At 47.0% G+C, this 26,567-nt stretch overlaps 16 protein-coding genes across 16 annotated transcripts; 7 read left to right on the top strand and 9 right to left on the bottom strand.

Annotated features, from left to right (window-relative positions):
• Positions 1–82: 82 nt before the first annotated feature.
• N7483_002266 (MFS transporter) lies at positions 83–1,540 on the bottom strand (the record flags this gene model as incomplete). The annotated part of the gene is made up of 1 exon (XM_057085703.1): positions 83–1,540. The coding sequence occupies one exon, from the start codon at positions 1,538–1,540 to the stop codon at positions 83–85; it is 1,458 nt and encodes a 485-aa protein (XP_056951852.1).
• Positions 1,541–2,025: 485 nt separating this feature from the next.
• N7483_002265 (uncharacterized protein) lies at positions 2,026–2,571 on the bottom strand (the record flags this gene model as incomplete). Its single annotated transcript, XM_057085702.1, has 2 exons — positions 2,026–2,409; positions 2,461–2,571. The coding sequence occupies 2 exons, from the start codon at positions 2,569–2,571 to the stop codon at positions 2,026–2,028; spliced, it is 495 nt and encodes a 164-aa protein (XP_056951851.1).
• Positions 2,572–2,616: 45 nt separating this feature from the next.
• N7483_002264 (uncharacterized protein) lies at positions 2,617–3,093 on the bottom strand (the record flags this gene model as incomplete). The annotated part of the gene is made up of 1 exon (XM_057085701.1): positions 2,617–3,093. The coding sequence occupies one exon, from the start codon at positions 3,091–3,093 to the stop codon at positions 2,617–2,619; it is 477 nt and encodes a 158-aa protein (XP_056951850.1).
• Positions 3,094–4,163: 1,070 nt separating this feature from the next.
• Positions 4,164–4,451, top strand: N7483_002263 (uncharacterized protein; the record flags this gene model as incomplete). Its single annotated transcript, XM_057085700.1, has 1 exon — positions 4,164–4,451. One exon carries the CDS (start codon positions 4,164–4,166, stop codon positions 4,449–4,451), a length of 288 nt encoding a protein of 95 aa, XP_056951849.1.
• A 1,870-nt stretch (positions 4,452–6,321) lies between these two features.
• N7483_002262 (indoleamine 2,3-dioxygenase) lies at positions 6,322–7,836 on the top strand (the record flags this gene model as incomplete). The annotated part of the gene is made up of 3 exons (XM_057085699.1): positions 6,322–6,612; positions 6,675–6,871; positions 6,969–7,836. 3 exons carry the CDS (start codon positions 6,322–6,324, stop codon positions 7,834–7,836), a joined length of 1,356 nt encoding a protein of 451 aa, XP_056951848.1.
• A 167-nt stretch (positions 7,837–8,003) lies between these two features.
• Positions 8,004–8,680, top strand: N7483_002261 (uncharacterized protein; the record flags this gene model as incomplete). Its single annotated transcript, XM_057085698.1, has 2 exons — positions 8,004–8,009; positions 8,171–8,680. 2 exons carry the CDS (start codon positions 8,004–8,006, stop codon positions 8,678–8,680), a joined length of 516 nt encoding a protein of 171 aa, XP_056951847.1.
• Position 8,681: 1 nt separating this feature from the next.
• On the top strand, positions 8,682–8,928 carry N7483_002260 (uncharacterized protein; the record flags this gene model as incomplete). Its single annotated transcript, XM_057085697.1, has 2 exons — positions 8,682–8,759; positions 8,797–8,928. The coding sequence occupies 2 exons, from the start codon at positions 8,682–8,684 to the stop codon at positions 8,926–8,928; spliced, it is 210 nt and encodes a 69-aa protein (XP_056951846.1).
• A 49-nt stretch (positions 8,929–8,977) lies between these two features.
• Positions 8,978–9,516, top strand: N7483_002259 (uncharacterized protein; the record flags this gene model as incomplete). Its single annotated transcript, XM_057085696.1, has 2 exons — positions 8,978–9,268; positions 9,322–9,516. 2 exons carry the CDS (start codon positions 8,978–8,980, stop codon positions 9,514–9,516), a joined length of 486 nt encoding a protein of 161 aa, XP_056951845.1.
• Positions 9,517–10,357: 841 nt separating this feature from the next.
• On the top strand, positions 10,358–10,954 carry N7483_002258 (uncharacterized protein; the record flags this gene model as incomplete). Its single annotated transcript, XM_057085695.1, has 2 exons — positions 10,358–10,459; positions 10,523–10,954. 2 exons carry the CDS (start codon positions 10,358–10,360, stop codon positions 10,952–10,954), a joined length of 534 nt encoding a protein of 177 aa, XP_056951844.1.
• An 801-nt stretch (positions 10,955–11,755) lies between these two features.
• Positions 11,756–12,191, bottom strand: N7483_002257 (uncharacterized protein; the record flags this gene model as incomplete). The annotated part of the gene is made up of 2 exons (XM_057085694.1): positions 11,756–11,806; positions 11,877–12,191. The coding sequence occupies 2 exons, from the start codon at positions 12,189–12,191 to the stop codon at positions 11,756–11,758; spliced, it is 366 nt and encodes a 121-aa protein (XP_056951843.1).
• A 1,597-nt stretch (positions 12,192–13,788) lies between these two features.
• Positions 13,789–14,406, bottom strand: N7483_002256 (uncharacterized protein; the record flags this gene model as incomplete). The annotated part of the gene is made up of 2 exons (XM_057085693.1): positions 13,789–14,200; positions 14,276–14,406. 2 exons carry the CDS (start codon positions 14,404–14,406, stop codon positions 13,789–13,791), a joined length of 543 nt encoding a protein of 180 aa, XP_056951842.1.
• A 701-nt stretch (positions 14,407–15,107) lies between these two features.
• On the bottom strand, positions 15,108–15,977 carry N7483_002255 (oxygenase MpaB family protein; the record flags this gene model as incomplete). Its single annotated transcript, XM_057085692.1, has 1 exon — positions 15,108–15,977. The coding sequence occupies one exon, from the start codon at positions 15,975–15,977 to the stop codon at positions 15,108–15,110; it is 870 nt and encodes a 289-aa protein (XP_056951841.1).
• Positions 15,978–16,731: 754 nt separating this feature from the next.
• N7483_002254 (DUF3712 domain-containing protein) lies at positions 16,732–18,304 on the top strand (the record flags this gene model as incomplete). The annotated part of the gene is made up of 3 exons (XM_057085691.1): positions 16,732–16,988; positions 17,082–17,506; positions 17,577–18,304. 3 exons carry the CDS (start codon positions 16,732–16,734, stop codon positions 18,302–18,304), a joined length of 1,410 nt encoding a protein of 469 aa, XP_056951840.1.
• Positions 18,305–19,620: 1,316 nt separating this feature from the next.
• Positions 19,621–20,451, bottom strand: N7483_002253 (uncharacterized protein; the record flags this gene model as incomplete). The annotated part of the gene is made up of 1 exon (XM_057085690.1): positions 19,621–20,451. The coding sequence occupies one exon, from the start codon at positions 20,449–20,451 to the stop codon at positions 19,621–19,623; it is 831 nt and encodes a 276-aa protein (XP_056951839.1).
• A 186-nt stretch (positions 20,452–20,637) lies between these two features.
• Positions 20,638–21,075, bottom strand: N7483_002252 (uncharacterized protein; the record flags this gene model as incomplete). Its single annotated transcript, XM_057085689.1, has 1 exon — positions 20,638–21,075. One exon carries the CDS (start codon positions 21,073–21,075, stop codon positions 20,638–20,640), a length of 438 nt encoding a protein of 145 aa, XP_056951838.1.
• Positions 21,076–22,193: 1,118 nt separating this feature from the next.
• N7483_002251 (sugar porter family MFS transporter) lies at positions 22,194–24,206 on the bottom strand (the record flags this gene model as incomplete). The annotated part of the gene is made up of 8 exons (XM_057085688.1): positions 22,194–22,408; positions 22,464–22,529; positions 22,582–22,759; positions 22,836–23,364; positions 23,416–23,664; positions 23,725–23,980; positions 24,033–24,084; positions 24,138–24,206. The coding sequence occupies 8 exons, from the start codon at positions 24,204–24,206 to the stop codon at positions 22,194–22,196; spliced, it is 1,614 nt and encodes a 537-aa protein (XP_056951837.1).
• Between the last annotated feature and the right edge of the window lie 2,361 nt (positions 24,207–26,567).

Genomic DNA, 26,567 nt, shown 5'->3' with positions numbered 1-26,567 from the left:
AAATTTTCAACAAGCAGATTCCATAGCAACTTGAAGGTCGTGGAGTTCGCTACTGGTATCACATTGAGCCCTTGAGTATAGATTAGCTACCATGCTCATACGAACTCCTGGCTCGAAACACTGGCCCGAAACGATAAAATACCCAAGGGATAGGCGCCATCACCAGCGCCACAAAGCCCAGGAGACTTGAAGCCCAGCCCACACCCAGAGTCTCATACATTTGCGTCACGAATAGCGGGAAGGCAGCCGAAAGCATGTATCGTGAGAAAGACGATGCGCCGTTCGCCGATGCGCTATATTGTGCACCATACACATCGACCATATAAAAGCTGCATGGGACATAGATTAAGAAACTGCCTATAAACGCGACGGTCTGTGCGAGAATAGGACATATCCAATGAACGGATGATTTCGCACTCCATCCAAACCAGAACAGGGCTACCGGAAGTACGAGACTCCCATACAAAGCGGCAAGAAGTTTGTTTTCCGGTGGAAAAGACGATTGGCTCGTGGACTCAGACGAAAGCAGTGGAATTCGAGTCTGTTTTCTTGTTCGAACAACATAGTCCAATATGACCAGAATAAATGGTGCGAATATACACCCACCCACCATCCCGAGGAATGATAAACTTTGTCCACTCAATGAGAATCCATACACAGTCTTGAGGACCCACGGACTAGCGACAATAAATGTGTATAGCAGGGCAAACTGGAATCCCGTATACAGACATATAAAGCCCACCAATGGCTCCGTTATAAGCATATGAAATGGCCGGATAATAGTCGACGTGATAAAGATCTGCAAAGTTTGCAACACACTCTTGGTCTGCACTCCACCTAACTGATCGACATATCCTCCCTTCGGAGCCTTTCGCTGTAGGATCTTGGGTTTATATGATTCCCGTAGAAAAAGAACAAGAGGATGGAAAACAGCTGCGATCATGAGAACCACCCACGAGGTCCAGCGCCATCCTTTTCGCTCAACAGCGAACCCACCAACCAGAGGCCCAATCGCACTCCCAAGCCAGGGCATGGCATAATAACCAGCCAACGGAATAACGCGTTGATCAGGACTCGTGAAATCCGAGATCACGGCAGCAGCAACCGAAACACCTGGTGCGGCAAAGAGGCCTGCGAAGAAGCGGCAGATAATCAATGCAGCAATATTCTTCGAGAATCCAGCTGCAAGAAGGAAAAGGTCACACGGCGGTAATGTAATAAGGTAAACAACTTTACGACCAAATGTCTCGGACAATGGAGACGATATCATAGGCCCGAAGGCCAGACCAAGAGAGTATGCTGATAATGGGAGTAGAGCGACGGTCGCCGAGACTTGAAACTCTTGTTGGACCTTTGTGTGTCCTGGGGAGTAGATTGAGGCACCTAGAGTTGTTGTGAAACCAATTCCGCAAACTATTATCGCGGTGGTTATTTTGCGATGTCGTGGCCAATTATGCGGGTTGTCTTTGTCAGTGGCCCAGTTGCTGGTGGGCTCGCCTGTGGTTCCCATCGAGAGTTCATCGGGATTTGGGGTCGTCATGGTGATAAAGAATCATCTTAAGAAGTTGGAGGGGCTCGAAATATAGATTGTTAAAAGTGATGATCATTCGGTGGAAAATCATAGTCGCCGAGGTTTCGGCTTTACGCAGACAGTTGCCGATATTAAGCATAGCCGGACATCAGGAGGTTGTGAAAGTGTGCAACAATCCAAAGAGGGTTGAGATATTTTGTAACCAGCGCAGGTGAGTATTCCAGGTTGCTATAAGCCAAGGGGCAAAATAAATTTCGAACAAGCTGTGGATGTGGGTGATTATTCCAAGGTTGCCATGACTTAATGCCTAGTATATAATTACTAGTCCCAGGTACATACTAGTATTTCGGTCGATGTCTGATCAACTCCAGGGCTTGAATTCAATCAAGTTGTCTATAGTACCCATTCAACCGTCGATGACAATTGATCAAAAAATAATTCTTACTAAAATTTGAATTATCTCTCTTTAACCCAACCCTGACTATGCTCCATACTCAAAATACCATGCAAAGACGCCCCCGCAAATCCTTCTTCTGATAATGCTCATACATCTCATTGATCTGTTCAACCCCATAAGTCTTCTCAATATGAGTATTACATCTGTGCTTTTCATGCAGATTGATCATATCCTGACTTTGATCTGGTGTATAGATCAATCGCCCTTTCACAGTCTTTTCCTTAAACGACAACGCGAAGGGGTCGACTTCCAAAGGCCACTCTGAAGGCAATCCAACATCAACCAAGATACCCCCTTTCCGCAAGAACTGCCGCGAGAATTTGATCAAGTTTCGCACTTCTGTGTTGATGATGACACGATCGACACCAGTATTCGAGTCATAGAAAGAAGATTGCAGCTCCTTGATAACCTTCTTTTCCGTCTCGGGAGAATCAATAACAAAAGTCTTATCAGGTCACAGATGCGATGGGACCGACAAGGCAGTGTCGATTCCTTCTTTGCGATTATCGATTGCAATAACCTTCGCACCTAATACCTTAGCATACTGAACACCCAAGTGTCCAAGTCCACCGATCCCGGCCATAGCCAGCCACTGTCCCGCCTTGAGATCCGACGCCAGAATTGCCCCTTACACAGTCGCACCAGCACAGAACAAAGGTGCTGCCTCTTCGAAAGAGATATTTTCCGGGATTTTCGCGACAACCCGCGCGTCCGCCTTCATGTATTGGGCGAACCCGCCATTAATCGTCAACCCCAACATCCCGACCAGTTTCTCACAGAGCTGTTGCTTCTGCCTCTTGCATGGATCGCACTCTCCACAAAAAGCATATGTGTTGATTGAACCAACGCGGTCCCTGACCTTAATGCCGGAGTTGTGGGCGTCTGAGCCGGCTTTCACCACCTCACCTGCTGGCTCATGGGATCCAATCAGACCTGGCTTTGCGCCGGATGATTCGTAAACACCTTGCATCACTTGCAGGTCTGTATGATAGTATCCTGCTGCTCCAATCTTTATTAGTATATCATTTGGGCTGAGGTCGGTGGGAACATCGACGTCGCGGACTTCATAGCCTTGGTTGAAGTCTTTAACCACGGCCACCCGCATGGTACGGGCAATCTGGTCTGTTATGATGGCTATTGTAATTCTTAGAAATTGAATGGACAGGAAGCATTTTGAGGACCTTGCTAACTGTGATCTAATATATATATATATATATATATATATATATATATATAGATATAGTGGTGCAAAATGAAATCAATGAGTGCCAACGCCACTTGTATCGCATCATGATCTTGTTTCCTAGGCTTGGATCAACCCCACGATGATTCATGGACCATGACTGAACCAGTCTCCATTTGCTATTCCTGCTGCAATCCAACCAGATTCAAGTTTGCGTGGGCAGGAATTTGATGAATTCAGCGTTGTATATCTGCTTTCTCCAAATTGTGACGCCATAATTCGGTAAGAACACTGGTCTGATTCATGGAATCGTATCTACTCGACTATAGCGATTATTTTGAAAATTCATTATCAAGAGCTTAGTTGATCTAAATTTTGAGCGATCTGGATGTTCGGATTTCAAATATACTGAGCTCGGGAGTATTGATGGGCAACCAATACCGTGACTTCCGCCAGCTTAAAGTGGTCTTCAAGTTGTGGCGATCACCCAAACTCCACGATCGCAGGGCGATTTGAACCATGTCAGAAAGTTCAATTTTTTAAAGGTTAATTAATTGATAGGTTGAGTGATTTGTTTTCCCCGCACATCTAATGGGTTAAAAATGGCTCGAATCTGGGGCTTTCCAAAAGTCCCCTCTTCCATCGAACCCCTCATATCAGGATACTGAGCACCTGAGAGTACTTTCAGGTTCATGACTCACTTTTGTCATTCTAACTGGATCCCACTTCGAGTCATCTGGAGACTATGCCAGGACCACTTTGCGTTCACCAGTCAAGATGCTCGGTCGCGTCTCATGCATGGCAAATGAAGTCATAGCTCGCCACATAGAATATTTATATACAGGATTGTCAACGTCCAGCTTGAACTTGGAAGTTATTCTCTCAATTATTCTACAACCTACGAAGCATACGAATTTACGATCTTTTGACTTTATCACACGAGATACCTTTATCGGACAGCCAACGATATCTGATTTCCAAAAGATACCACAATGCCTGAGTCCTACACCAGCTCTTCATACTACTACAGTTCGTCAACGAATACGAATGAAGGCACATCCACCACCGGGCACCGGTATTCAGCAACCTCCCACACAGATCCCGAGGGAACGACCACTGTTCGGACAGCCCATCAAGACCTGGGACAACCTCCTGTCATTGAAGAGCGACGATATGATCGTACCGGCGAGGAGCAGCTAGAATTGCGGGCACCTGGGGGTACATCAGCTGGAGGAGTGAAGCGGATTACGGAGCTTGACTCGGATGATTCGAATTCATAGGAAGCTAGGAGAGATTTCAATGTTGGTGATGAGCTATGTGACAATGTTTAATGATGACGATGTTATGGGGTTGAGATTTTAGTCTATCAAAACAGAAAATCTGGAAATAAAGTGAATAATAGCAATATTTGAACATTGGTTCAATACTAGAAAATGCATCGCATTAATGGCATCATCAATCGTACATTTGAAGTTGTCAGTGCTACTACTCATACCTCCCAAGTCTTCAAATATTGGAGATGGATCTTTCAACGAATTTTAAAACCGTAGTCTTCATCAATGGATAGTTGTATCGCCTCTGTATTCTTTTCTCCATAATTGCTACCTACCTAGGTATATTCATATGTATATGTAATAAATGATAGGGTTGCAGAATATCCTGAATGGACTAATGCCAACATGATCAAATAGTTAGTTAGTTAGGTTCCAGATGGATGCCTTAAAGAGTGCCTTGATGCCTGAGGTGGCAAATGTTCTGACAGACTACAATGTCTAATGCAGTAGGCGGTCGCCAATGGGATGTATCAACAGGTCTGGTTTTCTCATTCTGATAATTACGCACATAAATTCTGCCTGGAGATCACCTGATCGGTCATGTGATCCATTCTTGTTCGACCAATCAGAGCTCTCCATTCAATAGTGGTTTGAACTAACCCAATTGGGCTAGTTCTGCACCCGTGTTCTGTCATGTTCTGGAATTTCCTTAATCATCCAAATTCCTGCCTCAGGCTTCCACATAGTACTTTTGAAGTGACGTTGCCCGTCCTTGCTCAGGGTGTGGGGATTGGCCCCTTTCACCGTAAGCCTGTTTTAGCGTAGGCCAAGCGAATTGCGACTTAAATCTCGCTTAGCTGTCCGACTCCGGAATGTCAACGAAAATGCACTCAAAACCCACCCAATCCACCCACTCCCGGTTCATTCTCTAGCACCCACGCTAGTCATTATTAAATGCCACCCAAATCGCTCACACCCAGTCTATCCCGCCTTGATGCGCATCATGTAGACGTGGAGGCCCGTTCCCATGGCCCGATATATAAGCTCCTAGCTCATCTAAAATCAACCTAGACCATTTATTCTCCCTACTTTCCTTTCTTTTTCCCATATTTCCCCCTCTTTTGTTACTACTCTGACCCGAATAATCTCCGCTGAGCCCCCCCTCTAAACTGTCACCACTTACATCCTATATCGGACCCCCAATGCGGCCCAGAACCGGGTCTTTGGCTGATCTTTGACCCCGGTGCCCCCAATCTCTGCTGATGAATAACCAAAGGTCTCAGTTCAAGCTTAGAAATGCATTTCGGTCAACGATTACGTGCTCGGACGGTTATTCCACCGGACCAATGGTCCTGGATGGTTAATTAAAAATTTCTTGAACTGAAATTGGCATTTAGGAATAACTCAGTCACACGCTTGAATTCATATCTTTTTCTTTCCTTCTCTACTACTCAGACCATTTGAATCATCTGCAAGATCTTTTATTTTAACCTTTTTACCTTTCCACGGACAGAATACCGATCAACTGAAAGGTATAGACTTCTCCGTACGTCTCCGTTGACATCCGGGGGATTAACCTTTCGGAGGAAAAAGGGTCTGTTGGATCAACGCCACCCACTTTTTCACTGGACCTTGTGCCTGGTTCTGAAAACAGTCTTCTCTTACTCTTCTGCTTCCTCTTCATAACATCAACAAACAGAAGAGGAATCATCCAGACATCACTCCCTGTTGTATGACCTGGACCTCTCATCTCCAACCGGGGATCTACGGGCTGAAATCCGAATGGAGTGACGCTTCTTGGATTCTGCTCTAACAGACACGTGCTTCCATTCCCAACGCGTCACCTGGGCAGCTCGTCCTCTCTTGTAACCTCAACATGCTTCCTCCCGTACCATCTCCCGAGGACTACGGCATCTCCCTGAAAAACGGATTCCTTTCCCCAGAGCCACCTCTTGAAGCCTTACCAAACCCTTACTACGCAAGATGGGAGGCGATTGCCGCTAGGCTTCAACCACTGTTACTGAGTAAACGCGTTCGTCCCATTTTAAACCAGTTGCCGGTACTGTCAACTTCGTACCTGCAGACAGATGCCGAGTGGCGCCGGGCATATGTGGTTCTCGTATTCATGCTGCATGGCTACGTATGGGGTGGTGACCGTCCCGCTGAGGTATGAGACCACTATCCTTTACTCTGAACACATGAGATGGTTATTAACAGACCACTTTATAGAAAATTCCCCCTCAGTTGACTATCCCATTGTTTGAAGTCTGCGAACACCTTGAAGTCCCCCCAGTCGCTACATACGCTGGCGTATGTCTCTGGAACTACAAGCCCATCTTCCCAGATGAGCCCACAGACGACCTTGATAACCTTGCCTGTCTGCAAACCTTCACCGGATCTCTCGATGAGCAATGGTTCTACCTTGTGTCAGTAGCCATTGAAGCCCGGGGAGCCCCCCTCAATCCCTCTCATGCTGGAAGCCATAGCCGCTGCACGCACCGGCGATGCCCGTACCGTAACTAGCCGTCTGCAACAGCTAGCCGAAACTCTTGACGAGATCAACGCCCTACTTCACCGCATGTACGAAAACTGTGACCCTTACATCTTTTACCACCGCATCCGGCCCTACCTCGCCGGCAGTAAGAACATGGCTGATGCCGGACTACCTCGAGGCCTGCTGTACGATGATGGCCACAACGTCTCAGAGTACAGACAATATGGCGGCGGCAGTAACGCGCAGAGTTCATTGATTCAATTCTTCGATGTTGTCCTTGGTATCGAGCACCGTCCAACGGGTGTATCTCGAAAGGACCAAGAAAGCACACCTTACTCCAGTCCCAAGGCTCGAAACAGCTTTATTCACGAAATGCGCGCCTACATGCCTGGCCCACATCGGCGTTTCCTCGAGCACGTCGATTCAATCGCTAATATCCGCTCATTCGTCGAAGCCCGTCGCTCTGATGGAGCCTTGTGTCTCGCATACGATGCATGTCTCGCCATGCTACGTGCCATGCGTGATACCCATATCCAAATCGTTTCCCGATACATTATTGTGCAGGCACGTGGAGCTCGTCAGTCACCATCCGTTATCCCTGCCAGTGTTCAGCAGCCCGCTGCTCAGAACTTGGCAACTGCTGTTCCACCGGACAGTAAGAAGCTCCGTGGAACGGGTGGCACGGCACTTATTCCGTTCTTGAAGCAGGCTCGAGATGAGACGGGTGAACCCGCTATCGACGTTTGGGCTCGTCGGATTCTTAGCAACGGTCCCGCAGCTGCGGGATCTGCACCGCTGAGCAAAGTGGGCGAGCACCCGGATGGCCATTTGGAGGTGGTTGGGCTCTGTGGAACCTGGACGGCGGATGATAGTGAAGGTGGAATCTGCCACTGGTGATGATTTTATGATCTCCTGGAATATTTGTATTATTTCAAGTTTTGAGCGTTTCTGCATCGGGATTTATATGTCTACCCTTGCAAGTCAGGGATCTGTGGACCTTTGCGGCGTTTTGGCGAACTGTCTAGACTATTTTCTGTCTATCACTCATTGTCATCAGCAATACCATGAATGTAAAGTTGATTCATTGATTCACGCCTTAATTATTCGGTGATAGCATCTTGATGCATTCTAGGTATATTTATTGGAGATAACCTTGGAATCTTGAAATAGTTCTTCCTAATTACCTACCGGGGTAGGTACACGGGTAGTGATTAGGGCTTAATCATAGTAGTCGACCTTCCAACCTTCCAAGGGTGTTTCGGATCCTCATACCCAGCTTCCCATCATACGTTGTTCTCGTCGCTTCTGCGATCCTTCTCCCGGTTCGGGCGAAGATGGAAGCCCATCCATTTCTCGAACCCAAACGTTGTCCGGATACCCCAGTCGGATAAAGTTGAAGAAGCTGGACGACACTATATTGTCCCGCAGTTCTACCCAACCCGGATCGGAGAAGTCATCAAGGAGTGACATCAAGTTGTCGGTAAAATGGGATTTGGGTCTATATCAACTCTGCGGCTTGCTCGGAACATGCTGCCATGAGATTCCAGAGGGAATTTCAAAAGTACCTCATCAAATATACTCATACAGGAATATCACAGTGAAAGGCGTTGTGTTATGCTCAGAATTTTCATTCAAACTTCAAACGTTCGTGTCCTATGGGCCAAGAAGGGCAAAACGAGCTCAACATGGCCAAATACATGGAGCAGTCCCCAGCGACGCATCCTGGCCACGATTTTATTAGAATGGTACTTGATACTACATTGATGGACCAAAGAACAACTTGGAGCATCGATGTCTTGTGCAAATTCCGTTATGGGAAAGTGTAGTGGGCACCTTATATCGAAACCCAATACATAGGGAGACTCCCTTCACCGGTCATCGCAGGCCTCCTTTAATCCTATCTCTAGCATTGGACTTTCTTCGTACCAAGTGCCATATTATACACACTGGTTTGTGACCCTTATCCCATTCATCTCGACCAAAATATAATTTCCTTGCTCATTCAAGTTCTCCATCAGATATCAAAGCCTAGAATATAATGTTTGGATTCAAACTTGAAGATGATTCAATCTTTACATCCTTTGAAGAATACGAACTTCAACACCCTGTTCCGAGGAAGGAAGTTGACACAGATGGAAGAATGATCTATACTAGTATGTCACAGGAACTCAAGGCACCCAGGAAAATCAGCGAAGTAATCCTGGGCAGCTTGATCAGTGGCACACGACGTTCATTCAACCTCAGGCTCAAATATACCGAGCACCAGACGGTAGTGATTTTGGATGTTCCATGGACGTTTAGCGTCGATATTTGGAATGTGGGCTGTATGGTAAGCATAAAAACGAGAATATTATCCAATCCTCACCGACAACGATCTTATAGATTTGGGCCATCTACGAGAGCGAATCATTGTTTTCTGGTAAAGACGCCGAATTTGAACAATACCGGAGCCAAGCTCATCTTGCGGAGATGATAAACCTTCTCGGCCCACCACCTAGCCTTCTTGCCCAAGGGGAGCTAAGAGACAAGTTCTTTCCGAGCGAAGGCAAGTTCTTTATGATACATGCAGAATTTTAGCATTCAACGCCGCTAACTAGATTACTCCAGACGATTTTCCGAACCCGGATTTATTAACTGGCCTAGGGCCGCTTGAACAAAGAGAGGCCACCCTCGAGGGGAAAGCAGAAAGAGAAGCTTTTCTACGTTTGATGCGCAAAATGCTACAATGGAAGCCGGAAAACGTAGCTCAGCCAAGGAGTTATCTGAAGATGAATGGATACTCAGCTACTACTAGCCCTGGAGGTATAGTATGTAACGTGCCATAGTGGGTCCAATAAACATTCAAGTTGCTCAACTTGAAGAAGCCGAATTGAAGTCGAAAATCTAACATCGTGATCAGTGATAATAATTGACTTCCAAAACACTCAAGTGCCGACTTCTAGTCCATCATCAATGGTTCCTGGCATGATCATCTGTACGATTTCATCATTAGCATCCAGATGTCCAGTCACAGACTTCGTTCTTTGCACAATTGAAATGACTGGCTCCACTGTAGATAGTAGGATATTCCCTGGCCCGTTCCTTCATCTCAATGACGCATTATGTTCTATTAAAATAGAATACATTGTCGTCGTGGCTGTTACTAAGCCACAAACTTGAAATCTTATCACGTGAATGACATCAGTGGGTGACGTCATACATCTTGAGATTTGTTTGAGTTACGTAGTGGCTTTTGTTTGCCTTGAGATAGTAGTTTGTTGGTGGTTTGCAATTGTTTATAAAGAGTCCTCAAGAGTAGCGTCTTTCACTTTTGGAAAATCAAGCCTTATCAATTCTACAAGAATACCAAACCTGACACAACTTCACATCCTCCACAACTTCCACTATCAAAACTCCATACATTCCATCAACAATCAACATGTCTGACGGCAACTCTTCCACTCTTGGTTCCTACATCAACCAGGCTACTGGTGCCGCCCAGCACGCCATGGGTTCTCTCACCGGTGACTCCTCCACCCAGGTAAGTCTATTCCAAGGTTACTTTCCAAGCATACAAAAAGAGGACACTACTGACAGACCCCAGAACAAGGGCGAAGCCGCTCAAGAGCAAGCCAAGGTTCAAGACGAGAACTCCCACGAAACCGCCAAGCTGGGTCCCATCTCGGCTGACCCCAACACCGGCGCCACTGCCACCGACAACACCCAACGCTCCACTGGATCCTGGGACCAGACCGTCGGCTCTGCTAAGGAGTCTCTGGGCAACGTGATCGGCAACGAGAGTATCCGACAGGCTGGCATTCAGCAGAACGCTGCCGGTAAGGAGCAGGAGGCTCGTGGACAGCTCCAGGACTTCGGCGAGGGTCTTCAAAACCGTGCTCAGGGCACTATTGGTGGTATCGCCGCTGCTGTTACTGGAGACCGTGAGAAGGAGCAGAAGTTCCAGGATATGCATGATGAGGGAAAGGTGCGCCAGCGTGGTGCTGAGGCTGATATTGCTAAGCGACAGGGTGCTTAAGCGTTTTCATGCTTTATGAATCGCTCCCTTGGTGCTTTCTCTTTGAGATCGTTAGGACCATGTGTTGAACTTTGCGTTTACGATTGAATGATTTTGAGATATCCAATTTGAGACTTGAATTACTCTTTTGATCTATTGGAACTTGGACTTCCCACCCATAATAGTAAGCCTCAGCAATGTGTTGCTTGAGTAGTGATCGTGTAGATTGTAGCAGAGACTAGTGGAACGTGTTTTCTAAGTGAAGCATATACTTCCTTCAATGCAAGGTGATCTGATCGACGGTCGATCAGACAAAATTGGTGTAAATGCATCGTATTGACAGCTCAATTATCGATCCTTATTTCGAGGAGCAGCCGATATGGCCATTCCATCGGCGAAAAACCACTAGTTCAAGTTCTGAATCTGGTACATTCACTTCCGTTAAGTATCGTGATGGCACTTGACATCTAGAATCCGCTAGTGCTCAGGTTAGCATCATGAGGATAACCATTTGCTAGGTCAAAGATTTCAAAATGCACTCCTGAAAAACCAAATATAACTATAACAGAAACCTAAGATATTGCTGCTTCAATGTTATTGTTGATTTTCCCCTCTAGTACATAAGCGGTGATGTTACGTGGGATATTGCCTCTCGGCCATCGCCGACTCTGGACATGGTCTCGAGGCATGATAATCCCTTCGCGGGCACGGATTTATGATACTGCTCTCCAAGAAGCAAGATTTTGAGTATCCGGTCCAAGATTGATTTCGTATGCTATCGTTAATTACAAAACAAGGTATATTCCACATGCGTCAATTCAGTTATAGAGAGCCAAGAAGGGATCCAAGAAGTTTCGAAACCTCCTCGATCAACTAGATTGAGTCAGTTGACTGCAGAGAGATATCCGGAGACAGCATATTGTAAATGAAATAGGGGACGTACTGGTGTAGCATCTGAGATCAGAGTTGTTGTGTTATCCACAAAGTCCGTCGTCAACAGATCGCCCGCGTTGGTCAAGACCGTCTGTAGTATGTTGACATTCTCGTTGGAGAGGACCTTAGCGGCATTTGTGATGATGGTTTGCAGGTCATTGATATTGTCATCGGTCAATAAGCTCTCCAGATCCGCAATAGCAGTGAGTAGGCCGGAGGTAGTAGTTGGCGCGGGAGCAGCCACAGGGTTGGGTTCTGGGGCAGCAACGGCTAGAGCCAAAGGAGCTGAAGCGATGAGAGGTAGGAGGAAGTTAGAGAACCGCATTGTGATGGACTGATAGAGATGGAGGATTTGGAGGAAGAGGTATCTGGAGAATGACGATGCTACGAAATAAATGGAGGTGAGAAACTATTAATTCAAAAGATTCAAGACAATAAACAAGATGGAAAAAGCCTACAAGACTAAATCTCTCCACAATGGGCTGGGCATGTACTGTATACTCCGACGTGGATACTTTCCCCCCACTCGTCTAGACCAGTGCAATTGTCTTCGCTAACGAGCACGTCCAAAAAACGAAGGATAATTCCCCGAGGCTTTGAATTAGCCAATGTCCATCTTTTGACTCGTCACAGCCAGACAAAGTGGCAGGCCTGAGCCAGATTGGCGGCGGATCTCGCCGAGGTCGATCGCTCAAGAAGGCCGGGAATAAATGAACAACTGTTCTCATGTGAGAGCGTCTTGGTCGAAATCCATTGAGATGCTTCCAAGGTTCGGAATCTGAATACCAGGACTATGACCGCTTGAGAAGGTACACTCAGACTTCTCCAGCTCATTTCCACTAGCTCAGCAAGTTACATCCCCGCATCCAAAGTCTCACCCCGGACGACCTGATTTAGGTAGTGATCATCATTTGACGATCAGACCCCCTTTTATGGTTGGTTATGAGAAGGTCAAAATGGGTCATGTCGTGTGGAAACTAGAGAGTTTTAGCGGTCTCTAGTGTTCGTTAGTCTTATTCGGTATGCCCCATGTGATCTCCACCTACGGAGCACGAGTTGGCTTGAGAAGGGATCGGCACGAGCTGGTAAGTTACACGAGAATTCAAAGGACTTTGAGCTGATATGCAAATCTTGATAGATTAATCTATGCATGTCCAATACTCTTCAGTATGTCTTACATGCCCGGACTACATACGACTATGTGGTTAATGTGGGTTTTCCATGCCGAGGAACCGATAAACTTGCAGGTGGACTTGCACCCGAAGTGGATTGCGCCACCTGTGGTTCACTGTGCCTTGTCCCTGGAACCAGGAACAGCCAAAATTATAGAGAAATACACATCAAACATACAAAGCGAAAAAAAAGTTGTTCTAATAAGCCTCGTCACCCCGTTGATCTTTTTTTCCGGCAAAGAAGTCATTGGCGACTCTAGTTCCGGATCAACGTGGCAAGGTCTATCTCCTATCAGGTCAAGATTAAAAAGAATTCCAGATTTTCAGACTGATGGAGGGAAAAAATACAAAAAAAACTACGAACCCCACTGTGATCCAGGTGCATCACGCTGCTGCAGGACCGGCGCCCTTTTCCCAAAGCATCATAGCTTCTAATCCCCGCTTTGGTGCAGCTTGCATGGCACCCTTCAGCCCCACACTCTTTAATGTACTGAGTACTCCGTACACAGTCTGGAGTAACTTGAAGTGGGACGTTCAATCTAATAAACTTGAGAGCTGTATACTATCTACACATTCATCAACAAATTTCAAGTTTAGGACTCGATATTTCGATCCGGTATTTAGTAGGCTAGGACGAATAGTACAAGCACCACTGCGCGCTCAGTTCCAATGAACCCAGCTCAATCCCTGCATAACGGATCCAAATACCTTGTGCAGTCGACCGAAGTACTGTGTACATCAATTTCATCCTCATAACACTAAAGCCAATCCCAAAATCCCCAACGCACTAATCATCGACGCCGTAACAACTGTAGGCTGCGCGGCCATCGCGCTAGACGAAGAGATTGACCCAGCCGAAGCCGTACCGGTAGCCGTGGCTGTTGCACCCGCAGTACTGGCGGCCTGAGTAGCCGTCAAGGCGCCATCAGAGATCTGAGCTCGCACAACAGCTACGTATTGCTTCACATCGGCAGGAAGACTGGAGTACCAAGCTGGAGTACTACCGTTGCTGAATTGACTAGCCATAGAACTGCGAGATGAGGCATCGAAGAGATCCATGAAAACCGTTAGTGGAACGACGGACATGACTTCGGGGACAAGTAGTTTCGGCGCGGGGGAGATATTGGCGAAGTTCGCTGTTGTTCCATTTGCAATACTGACTCTGTGATATTGTGAGTTTGAGTATTCCTATATGGATTTCATATGGATGTAGAATTTAAAACTTGAGGGGACGAACAGAGCATTGGAGAAAGCGGCAAAGTTGAAACCACTCGCTGTTGTTGTTGTTGTTGTGACATCTCGTTTCTCGGGCTCGGGTTCAGCGAAGACTGTTGTTAGGAGAAGAAGGAGTGAATTTTGAGGCTTCATTTTTATTATGATTGAGGACGTTCTTTCGAATTCTCGAATACAAAGATTAGGGATTTCAACATGGGGTCAAAAGCTTTTATCTAAAAGAACGCCTCTTATGTACAGGATTTACTTTATGCAAAGCATTCCATCAAGCAATGGTAAGGTACTTCTCTTGATGACCCGGAGTGGCCTTTGCCTGTGGCTTACCGAGCCCGGTTTCTCCCAAGGTGGTTGGTTTGTATTGGGTCCCAGGTCTATGCATGAGGGCTAGACACTGGGAGGTGGGGGAGGGGCCAGGGCGAATCAACAACACATGTTGCCATGTCAGATCAGAGCGAAGGATTTGAAAAGTCAACTTGTACTCGGAATTATGCGTGGCGTCGTGACATGTCAATAATTTTTGGAATTCAAAACAACCAACATTTTCGGAGGGGAGGATGATGCTTTTCTGGTGATTCTGCACGGATCATGCTTCAACTTGCCTACTTCAAAGGGCCCTTATAGCGAGTCACGAAAATGAATCGACGTCGAAGAGTGGTATGTAATGAAAAACGAATTTCATTTTGTAATTCAGTGCGCTTCAAAGACCAAGAGATCACGTTACAAGCATCAATATCGTCGCACCGAGCGTATCTCATAGACCGGGTATATACAGTAAAGGCAGAAAAGAGACCAAAAGACTTATACAAGACAGAACCAACAGAAAACCTTCCTTTGAATTAAACGACGTTCAACTTCTCCTTCAGACGATCTTGGTAGTATCGTAGTGGGTAAGAACGGAACTTAGTTGGCATAGCCGGATACACAGCAACCGAAAAGCCCATCCAAGTGCGATACAGCGCCCGAGTGCCCGTGGTTGAGCGAAGACCATAGGCATCTCGGATCTTAGGCGGCAACATCTCAATAGTGACGACTCGCAAGAAAGGCTTGATACGCTGCACCCACTTCGGCATATTGGTACTCTCACGAAGTTCCTTCGCAAAACTGGCTGCCTCTGGCGAGACATCCAGATGACCGATCTGCTCATCCCAGTAGGACCAGAAAGCAGTTCGGGATGTAGGCCATACACCCTCTGGCATACCAAGACAGCTGACCAGCATGGAGAACTCGACATATCCGCGCTGAGCAGTATCATAGTCGACGCGGCCATAGACACGCTGGTAGAAATCCGTTGCAGTAGCATACAAGGTTGCGGCCATCCAGCAAGCGAGAGGCGGGTTGTGTGTGAATCGACTGTCTTGTGATTTTAACAAGCTCAGAACCACCTTGCGCTCTTCATTTGTGCCAAACACTAGGATAGATATCTGGCTGATGTGTTCTTGGAGGAAGTCGAGGAGCTCGGTGGCGAGGCCCTTGGATGTTTCCTTTTCATTGGCGCGGATTCCTGGCATAGCTGCTTGAAGGAGAAGTGCAGCGCCAGATCCTGCGAAGAGAATACCCTCTTGCAAAATCTGGGGGAGGATCTCTAGTTGCTCAAGAGCATGAAGACGACCGGCGTCTGTGTTGGCGGTATCCTGGATTTCTGGGAGAGCTACGGGCTTCTCGTCTTCAGGAGATAAAGGGGATGGTGGAGATGAGGAGTGAGACATGGTAGTAATTTTGGTCTGTTATAGTCTCGTTTTTTTTGTGTGTGTATAGAAGTTGATATGAAGTGATGTTGTGCTCACAGTGTCCGTCTAGGCAATCTTCTCAAAATTCAAGACTCAACCCAGCTGTTAAATGAGAATCGTCACCATCATATCCCCGCAAAAAGAAATAAAAAAACCCCCAGAAAAAAAACCTTGGAACAAGGGAACTGCAAATCACAAATCACGACTCAAGACTCAGCTTTAGGAAAGTCATTCTCCACTGGGGGTCCGTGTACTATTGGGATCCGCTTCGGCCCATGTGAACTTCCCCCCTATTTTGACGCTACGGAGTAAGCCGCGGTTCATAGCAGATCACCATCTCCCCCGTCGATCCTTGCTGATTCTAGTCCTGATAACTCGTGAATCCTATCCGGGACAGGGAAGCGTGCTCCGAAGCACCATGACTCTCCACTTTAATTTCTCATGAATGGTTCCACCCTTCTTAGCAAGATGGGTCCCAAGTCCGAACATTGGAAAGTCCGGGGCGTCTCCATACCAGAAGAAATGGGAAATGGGCTTATTTCGCTTGTTCGCCATAGGTTATGTGACCCTGAGGCGATCCCCGGGATTCTTTCTTCCCCCGGTGGTGCCGTCACGATACATATAGGCGATCGCCGTCCCTGCTCTGTGTTTAACTCCGTGTTCCCTGAGGAGAGAGAGCGAGCTGCGACAAGGAAAATCTTGGAAACACACTCAATTCCTTTCGGTTGTCACAATGGGAAAGAATACTGACGACCGACCTGCTTACCTGAGCTCCGAAGATGCTAAATTCTCACTCGGTGTTCATCGTGGCCCGTTGGTCCCCGCGGGGATTGAGGATGGTTCCAAGTTAGAGAAGGTCGGGACAGCGGGTGGTTTATCACTGGCGACTACACAGACAAGAAAGCAGAGATTGGCGCGCCATTGGAAGCGATTTTGGTTTTGCTATTGCATTGGCAATGTTATTTTCCTGGCAATCTTCCTACCAGTCTTGTAAGTTTGCGCCAGCAATTGGCTCCGTTATACCTTGACGCGACCAAATTGAACCAATTGACGCTCAAACTAACACATACCTCCTTAAAACAGCTTCTTGGTCGCAATTCCCGCTATTTCGCAGCTTGTTGTTAACAAATCAAGCTTAGTACTTGTCAGCGCGGCTGTGATGCAGCCAAGACCCGACACTATGCAGCTTTCACTACACTCGGCGCTGGATTTAAAAATCGCCTTGCCGGTTCGCATTAGTCCTGTCACTTTGGATCTGTTCATTCGCGACGATGGCGCAGATAATGCTTGGGCCCAGGGAAATCTTACTGGCATGACAATTAGAGGAAACACTACTCTGGGCATCACTGATCAGTATACACCAATCATGAACTCCACCACTTGGACTGAGTATGTCCGTCAAACGGTCAACCAGAAGGACAACACGCTTTCACTGAAGGGAACCACCGACTCGTTCTTGGGGGTGTTGAAGTCAAAGGTTACTATGAACAAAGACGTCACTTCACCGGGTAAGCTGATATTTCTCTTCGCAATGTCCGAATTATGTTTCAAGTTCCTGCAAGCTAACTGTAAATTTAGCCCTGGACGGATTCAATGGCTTCAGTCTCAGTGATGTCTCGCTTGTTCCCACTCGCGATGACGGCACAAACATGGTTGGCAATGTGACACTTCCTAACCCTTCAGTTCTTACGCTTGAGATTGGTACTCTGTTTCTTGACGTGAAGAGTGGCGACTTGGTCATTGGAAATGCGACCGTTCCAAACGTGACCCTCAAACCCGGTAACCACGTCAATTCGCTTACTGGTACTCTCGATATCGGCACTATTCTCAAGAACATTGGCACTGTACTGAGCGATCAATCCGCATCACTCAAAAACGGTACACTTAGCCTCACCTCGGTGACTCGTACTGTGACATGGAACGGTACTCAGGTGCCATACTATACGACCGTGATGTCCGAACTGCCTCTCACAGCTGATGTGGGACTCCTCAACCTCTTGAAAAACACTATTAAGAGTTATCTCGGCACCGGCAACCTGACTGACCTAATCGCCGAGCTGAAGAACGATACCTCCAGCGAAACAGCCAGCGATCTTCTCGCTGATCTCAAACAAGGTCTCAAAGATCTTGAAGATGACGGTGATCTCGCAACCCGGGATACTCACCCTATCTCGGGAGCCTCCAGACTCCTTTCCAGAGCCCTCAAGCGGAACCCGCATGTCCGCGATGTATTCCAGCACGAAGCCCCGGCCAAGCGAGACGCGATGATAGACACGCTAGCTGGGTGGTACATTGATCAACATTAGAGAGTTTAGAATATACACTCTAGAATGGTAAAAAGCTTAGACTAGAGCTTGTCTTTGATTCTGTTCGATCTTACAAGGCGTTTTTGTTTTTAGACAATGCCCGCCCACGTCCAGTGACGTTGATGCTGACATGATCGTGCCCTATGCTTTGATTTGATGTTTTCCTTTATTCTCTTTCTTTGCCCTTTCCCTTTGATTTTGATTCCCCTTGGTGGCTAACTTTTATGGATTATGGAGTTATGACGGCTTATCCTCTGCTGCCAATGTACATCGGCCTATGTGGCCAATGCAGAACATAATAATGAAATTTGGAATTACGGATAGTTCAAGGATCTTCTCATAAATTGACTCTAACTCATTATCGGTGCACCCAAGTAGTTGAACTAACGGACTCCGATATTTTGCCGATGATTGCTTCAATGTGGGTATCGGACTTTATTCGTTCGTTTATACCGAGCATCAACGAGAAAGGATGGGCACCTTCATTGATGCCCAGGTGAGCAATGCACATGCATGCACAGGTAACTCTGGAACGGATCCACTGCTAGTAACAAATACCCCTGAATTAGAGCCTTAATAGAAGTCTACGGAATGCCTGCAAAACTCAATGTACCCCAGATTCATGTGAAAATCCCCACCTCGTAATGCATCACTGGCAGCCGCGCGATGCAAGGCATAGCTTCTATTCTAAGATAGGTACCGTGTTTGCTTCTATTCACTAACTTGGTTCATTCAAAGAATGACGCTTACTATTCGCAAGTCATATCTTGGAGCATTTTTAGAATGCCTGACTCACTATTACATTTCAAGAAGCATCTACATCTTTCTCAAACTTCATTGTTACTCTAAAAAAGTAAAGCTTACAAGTTACTAGAAGTGAAACAAATGAACGAGCTCAAAAATCCAAACTGCGTTCGAACTAACTATTGACTTTCTGGTGGACTCTGTAATAGAAAGGCCGAATCACCATCCCCACAGCCATTACTGGCCGGGAAATAAGTGACGAGGTCAAGCCAGAAGAAGTAAGACTTCGGCCTCTCACATACCATCTCACCCTTGCGGGCTCGAACTTCACTAGCGTTTACCAGTCGACTTGAATGGTGAACTTAACCGCATGGGGACGCGTCAACCCCGAAGGGGAAGCATCAACCGCATACGGTTAAATTCACCAACATACCCGGAGGTATGGCTCAACCGGTATGCCAAGTGAACGAATCCACCAGAAAAAGAAACAACAATCAATCATCCCCGCACCCCCAATCTCCCTTCCAGGCCCCTTGTATTGGCGGCCTCCACCCTCACACCCCGAACCACGGTCAATAATGGCCGTGATCCGGGTACCCACTGTGAGGGGACTGCATCCCATAAGCTGATGGTCCAGGGGGCACTGGACCCGGGTACCCTTGAGGAACCCACACAGGCCCTTGATAGGCCTGTTGGTAGTATGGTGGGGGCTGCCAGCCATACTGGGTTGCCGGAGGCACCACGGCACCCTCCTCCTCACCCGGGGGTCTTATTCCCAGGCGAGTGTTCTCGGCCATGATAAACTTTTCAATGGTCGAGTTCAGCACACCCTTAGTCGACGTGGTCTCCTCAATGTTGAGGGTGCTGAGCCACGCCGACGTTTCAGGGTGTGCTGATATTGCGGTGATCAGCTGAAAGAAGGGGAACATGTAAGACATGTTGGAGGGCCCCCAGTTTCTCATCAGATCATCAAGTGCATTCCGCCACTTGAGAATGAACTCTTCCGGGCTCACCGTGTCCCCGTACACGATGCTGACGAACTTCCGGTACTTTGCATACCCGGTGTGGTAGTTCGTGTTTTGGAAGGTTTGCCGCAGTTTCTCATAGTTGTTGTATGTGTCTGAAACTGTGGCAAATGAGAGAGGGTTTTTTGCCTGGTTCGTGGGGTTCAAACGACAGGCCTCAGCGGTGTGAAACACGCTGCGCTCATGGTATGGGCAAAACTGAGCTACCGTGACCTTGGTCTTGCCTGGGCTGCTCTCCATGCTGTCATCAATAACTGGAATTTTCTTCAGTTGTGAAGGCCTGTTGGTATCCATGGCCTGGGGAGCATTGCCCGTGTGCATGATTGGGGGAGCATTGGTCGGGTGCATCATTGGAGGAGCATTGCCCGGATGCATCATTGGGGGAGAATTGATTGGGTGCATCATAGGGGGGAAATTGATTGAATGCATCATAGGGGGAGCATTCATTGGGTACATCATAGGGGGGGGCATTCATTGGGTGCATCATCGGAGGAGCATTGCCCGGGTGCATCATCGGGGGAGCATTCATCGGGTGCATCATCGGAGGAGCATTGATAGGGTGCATCATAGGGGGGGGGCATTGCCCATGTGCATGGTCGGAGGAGCATTACCCGGGTGCATCATCTGAGGAGCATTGTCTGAGTGGATGATTGGGGGAGCATTGATGGGCCGCATCATCGGGGGTGCATTGCCCGGGTGCATGTTCTGGGGAGTACTGATCGGATCTATGGTCGGAGGAGCATTGACTGGATCCATGATCGAGGGGGTCTTGCTCATTCCCACAGGCGCTGCAGTGCTTTCATTGGGTTTCTGATGAAGGTAATGGGTATGGCGTTGAGGAATAGCCCCCTCGGCTGATCGGATGACGGGGCCAGCCCGTGGTGATGGTGGTGAGGTCAAAAGGGTGCCTCTGTCCAGAGATGTGCTTCTTGCGACAGTTGCCATGTCAGACTGTTGGAAGTTGCGAGCCGAAGCCTTCTTTCCAGCATTTCGGTTGGGCATGATGAGGAGTATCAGGAGTTTCCTGAGATGCAAGACTGGGATGGTTTGATCGTCTCAGATGTTTCAAATGATGTGCAGAGGACTGCAGGAGATAAAAAGTGACAACACAGTCGCGTTCAGGAAGACAAGAGAAGATGGGTGTTGTGGGAAGAAGGATTGAAGAAAGAAAGTCCCAAAGGATCTCAGGTGGAAAAGAAAAGACTTTGCTTTCAGGCGACAGTGCCAGTGAAGCCTTGCCTAGCAAGAAAGGAGAAGATGGGTGCTGTGGGAAGAATTCACAGTGCAATCTCGCTTAAGTTGGAAAGAATTGTTTGTCTTTCCAGGTGTCAGGGCCAGTGAAGCCTCGTCTAGCAAGAAAACACAAGATGGGGGAAGCAGATAAAGAGTGACGACGCGTCGTGGTCGCAGTCGCGAAGCAGAGACAATATTGCTTCGGGTAGATTCACAGTGTGATCTCGCTCAGATGGAAAGAGAAGATTGTCTTTTCAAGCACGAGTACCAGCGCAGTCTTGTTAGCAAGAAAAGAGAAGATGGTTTTTGGTGGGAATGAGATAAAGAGAGACGTCGCGTTGTGGTTGGGAAAACAAGAGGAGATCGTTGTCGCAGGAAGAAAGTCCCAAGGTGATCTCGCTTAAGTCGAAAAGAGATGTTTGTCTTTTCAGGCGTCAGTGCCAGTGAAGCCTCGCTAAGAAGATGCGAGAGTGTGGATGTTCTGGGACGAAATTGCTATTACGGCTTCGCTTATGGAGGGTAGGGTTTGATTCGTTTGGATATCAGAGCTCAGTGTGGTTCAGATGTTTGTGTTAGGACTCAGAGTGTAGAAGCCCTCGCTAATCTCAACTAAGAATTCCAGGGCAGAAAAGCATTGAAGTGAAGGACAGTCTCGTGACCTTTGGGTCTTTGTCTTTCTATCATAAAGTGTGAACTTAGCAGGTTTGAATAGATTGGGACATAGAGTGTATACAGTGATCATTTGTATGAGCATTGAACAATACCGTGAGTCAAATTGCCCATTAGCATATGAGCATTAGGCGCCAAGGTCATGCTATTTGAATAAAAACGTGAATTGATTTTCTTGAACAAAGATAAAGTGCATATATGTGAATATTCATCTTGGATCATGACGCATCCTTGGATTCGCTGGTAATCTCAACATGCTCAGCCTCGGCAGTCTGATCCATGGCCTTGCTCTTAGCAGTTATGTGAACTTCTTCATCTTCATGATCAATATATCTCTGAGGTCGACATCTGGAGATAGCATCAGGATCTTTGATGACAACCAAGGAGGGATTCGATCGGTAGTAAGCGTCGATATCTTCCAGGGTTCGATTGGCTACAATTAGGGTTAGTCAAATTATTGCCAACTAGTATGTTTCATAAAGCCTTACCTGTTTCAGGGTAGAAGAAATATATAACTGGGAAGAATATAGCATTTGTAATTGTCCAGACAATCCCTTTGTTTAATCAGCTTCAAAATCCTAACAATGGATGCCCATAACCACTCACAGAATTTCCAGCCAATATTTTGAATTCCAATTGGAGTAATTTCAACAATGGCAAAGTTGGTGATCCAATCAGTGGCAGTTGCAAGAGCAGCTCCTTTAGTTCTCATGGGGAGAGAGTTGATCTCAGTCGGGTATAGCCAAGGGATTCCAAGCATACCGATACCAAATGCGCCGTGGAACTACAAATAATAGCAAAGGTTAGCCTTGAACACTGTTCGAAAGTAGAGTTAGTTGAATAGATGAAAGATGACTCACCAGAAATATGAAGGCAACTGATGCAGAGCCAAACCTCTTGCTTTCGGGATCTGAAGTGGTCTCATTGAACTTCAGTAGAATGGTGATGACCAGGAAACAGAAGAACTGGCCTGCAGTTGACAGAAGCATCAGACCGCGGCGGCCCATACGCTCAATCAGCAAGACTGCAAGGCCCGAAAAGATCATGTAAGAGATGGCATTGCATGCAGTCAAAAGACGAGCCATACTCTCTTTCATTCCAACGGCCTTCTCTAACACAGTGGGTAAGTAGTATGACATAATGTTGATACCACCAAATTGCTGCATGAACTGACTGCCTGCACCAAGTAGCAGACGACGAAGTGTCTTGGTGTCATTCTTATTTTTCTTGAGCAGGTCTCTCCATCGGACAGCATTCTCCCGCTCAAATTGAATAGTGTATTCGATTTCGTTACATTGCGCAATGACAAAGGGATCTTCAATCGGTTTGGCCTCAAGGCAGCTGATGACTTCGACAGCCTCCTCTTCTTTCCCATGCATGAGGAGCCATCTAAGAGATTGTTAGAAACGTTTCCGGTCTGAACTGACAAAGATATCTTGCCTTGGAGATTCAGGTAGCCATGGCACTGTAGACCAGAGAACAATGAGGAAGATTGTCTGTAGGGCAATAGGAAGTCGCCAGGCAATAGCACCCCCAACGAATGATAGACCATAGTTGATCCAGTTGACAGCAACATATCCGGCAATGTTCATCATCATTTCAAAAGTCACCAATCTACCACGCCACCTTGATTGAGAAGTTTCAGACTGCCAAATGGGTGCGCAGGCTGTATTGATACCGTTTCCAATTCTGAAGTTCACAAGGATAAATGTCAATTGGAAATCATTTTTGGGTTGTCTCACCACTTACCCAGATACAATACGGCCGATGAAGATCTGCGGAAGGCTGAAAGATAATGCTTGAAGAGCTGTGCCAACTGCCATGATTGTTGTTCCCAGAAGAATAGACCTCTTACGGCCAAGACGCTCGCCAAGTGTAAATGCGACAATGGCACCGAGGAAACAACCAACATCGTAGATAGCTGTGACCGTTGATAGAGTCTGCGTCTTCCCCGATCCCACAAGACTATGGATTTCAAGGAAGTTTTGGGTGATCACGACACCGCCTGTAACCAAGTCAATTGATATTCATTTCTCCTAGAATAGAGGTAGGCTTACTGAAGACACCCTGATCGTAACCAAAAAGAGACATGTCAGTTGCGCAAGCAACCTGGCAATTAGGTTAGTCCAGTGCATATAAATCCAGTTCATAAAGAAATTTACCGTAACCCAGAAGGTGAGCCATCCTCCTGTTAGGCCAAAGTACGGCCTTTTGTTCTCAAGCTGCCCCATTGAAATGTGTAGATTTGAAAAATAATATGCTTCGTAGCCAACTGTTATATCGGCTTCTCGCTATCCGCTGCAAGGACGAGAAAGACAAATACCAGTAGCCCGAGACGTGGAGGGATTCTCCGGCTGCTTTATAGACAGCGAGCCGCGTAGTCCATGGCCTCCGAAAGCGGGCTTTAGCCAGTCATGTAGCCGTCAGCATCTTTCCGGCTAAAAGCTCTTAGATCTCGGCGTTGCCCCGAAGGTTGGGGTATCTGGGGAGGAGATCTGCATGAGGTAGTGCTGGAGATAGCAAGTTATGGTCCATTTGCAAATACTTCATGTTTCCGGGTTGATCTTGTACAGTGATTGGCCGGTAAGCAATCCCTGTAACCAGGATTGCCTGGCTTGAGGAAACCAAGCGATACCCAATGCGGCATATTAGGCGGAGTGAGCTGATCACTCATCTGCGTGGTGCGTCATTGTTTTCGGGGAAAGCGGAGTCTCCAGTGTGGAGAGAAATCCTGGGGAAATCCGGGGTTCTGACCTGGGATTATTGCTCGCATGATCGGGGATTTCCCACAATCCCATTCAAAGATGAGATAAAAGTTGATCTCTTGGAGATCCGCCACCCCGTACGGAGAAGCTGCGGCCCGTAGCCATCAGCCCCTTTCCCCTTGATCTCCCAAAACTCAGCCTCTGAATCACATGACACCTCTCATCCTCATTCCTTCTTCCACTTGTCTCCACTTCGGGCCTTCAACGGAAAAGGCGGATTTCACCTACGTCACCAAGCCCAATAGCGCCAAATGGTTACCTTCCAAGTGCACAAGACAGGCTAAGTGGCTTGATGGTGCCATGATTGGTAGTCCGACCAGTCATCGCTGTACTCCTGACCGCCGGAAATGCCCCTTGATGACAATAAGATCATCCTCAAGCTTGGAATTTCTGGGTAAATATTATCCCCCGCTATTATCTCAGCTTGAGGATAGAACTATGATTCAGAATCTCACCTACCGAAAATATATTTTCATATTCCATTTTCCTGAAAGCTGTGGTCTGACCCTTTGGCCCCAATTCAAGTTCAATCTGTTGGTAACTTTGATATCCAAGTGCGTACTACATCCATGGATCCACTGGTATGCACATGTGGGGAGGGACATCTGTGGATGTTATATATCCACTGGCATCAGCTTGGTAGTAGCACCCTGAGATGGATGTTCAAGTTTGAAGTTCGGGAACTCAGACCCGGATCCCTCCTTCGGAACTCTGAGTTGCACTGACAAGTCCAACATTGTATCCTTGAAATTCAACTTGAGCGTATGGTCCGAAATCCATGGATCAAAAATTTTATCACATGTGCATGAACTTGAGTTTCCAGGGCTCCAGAGCCTTCAAGCTAACGATAGTATCCGTACCCACAGTGGGCTCCAGCTCCAACTTCAACATTTTTTTCAAGTTTTAGTGCGTGGTCATCCATTTCAGATATTCCACTCAATGTCTCAATCATATGGGCATTATCGGGTACAATAATCTCATTTTTGCCAGCTTCAAACATTCAATGTTTACTTTGGAATTTGGGACTTGGTCATTCGGTCGCGGGTTAAAGGGCGCTATAAAGGCACTTGAACACCACGATCTGGACCTCGGGATTGGGTATCAAGAATACCCCTGGGGAGCTTCAGCGACCATTAGTATTACTGTTAAGGTGCATGTGCCGGTTACTGTTAAGCGATTCACTAGCAGTTTATGGCTAGTCAACTGAGAGTACTAGTACTTTCTTTCTAGTAGGTTTCCGACCGCACATTAGCACCTGAGCATCAATCATGATGTCGCACTTGAATGCCAGTGTGCTTGGTTAAATGCTCTGGTACTACCTAGGTACTACTGGTAGTACGGCCCGGGTGCCCAGGTTTATGGGTAGCAGAATATAACTCGAACATTTGAACGATCCGAGTCCTTCTGTACTAAAATTTGAGAGTTTGTGGCTTTCCCAGGTACCCAGGATAAATAATGCTCGATTCAGGCTCAATTGCAGGTGCTTTGAGGGGACCTAGAGGGGAGCAAAACTTGAGGAATTTTGTACTCTTATGTTTAGCATTCTTCACCTGACGCCGTGGCGTTTTGGGGCCCACAAGACTAAGCATCATCGGTGGAATTTGGTGGTGTTAACAGGTGGGGCACACTGATGTGGAGCGTGGCCCTCCCTAATCCATGCAATCTCCGAAGGGTCCCTATGATTGTCTCTCCACCCTGTCATCTATCTGTGGATCATTTGAGACACGTTTGTTTTGGATTGGTGGTCTGGACTCCTTGGTAGCTTGAGGTGTGGTCTTTTTTACGGAAATGCGCTCTAGAGATTCAGAGTTCAAGATACCAGCAGGA

This window comes from Penicillium malachiteum (assembly GCF_028827825.1).
Source record: "Penicillium malachiteum strain IBT 17515 chromosome Unknown utg000001l:1.0-8184562.0:1.0-8186909.0, whole genome shotgun sequence".
Lineage (NCBI taxonomy): Eukaryota > Fungi > Ascomycota > Eurotiomycetes > Eurotiales > Aspergillaceae > Penicillium > Penicillium malachiteum.
Note: the sequence above shows the minus strand (reverse complement) of the source record. Positions and strands in the feature narration are given on the sequence as shown.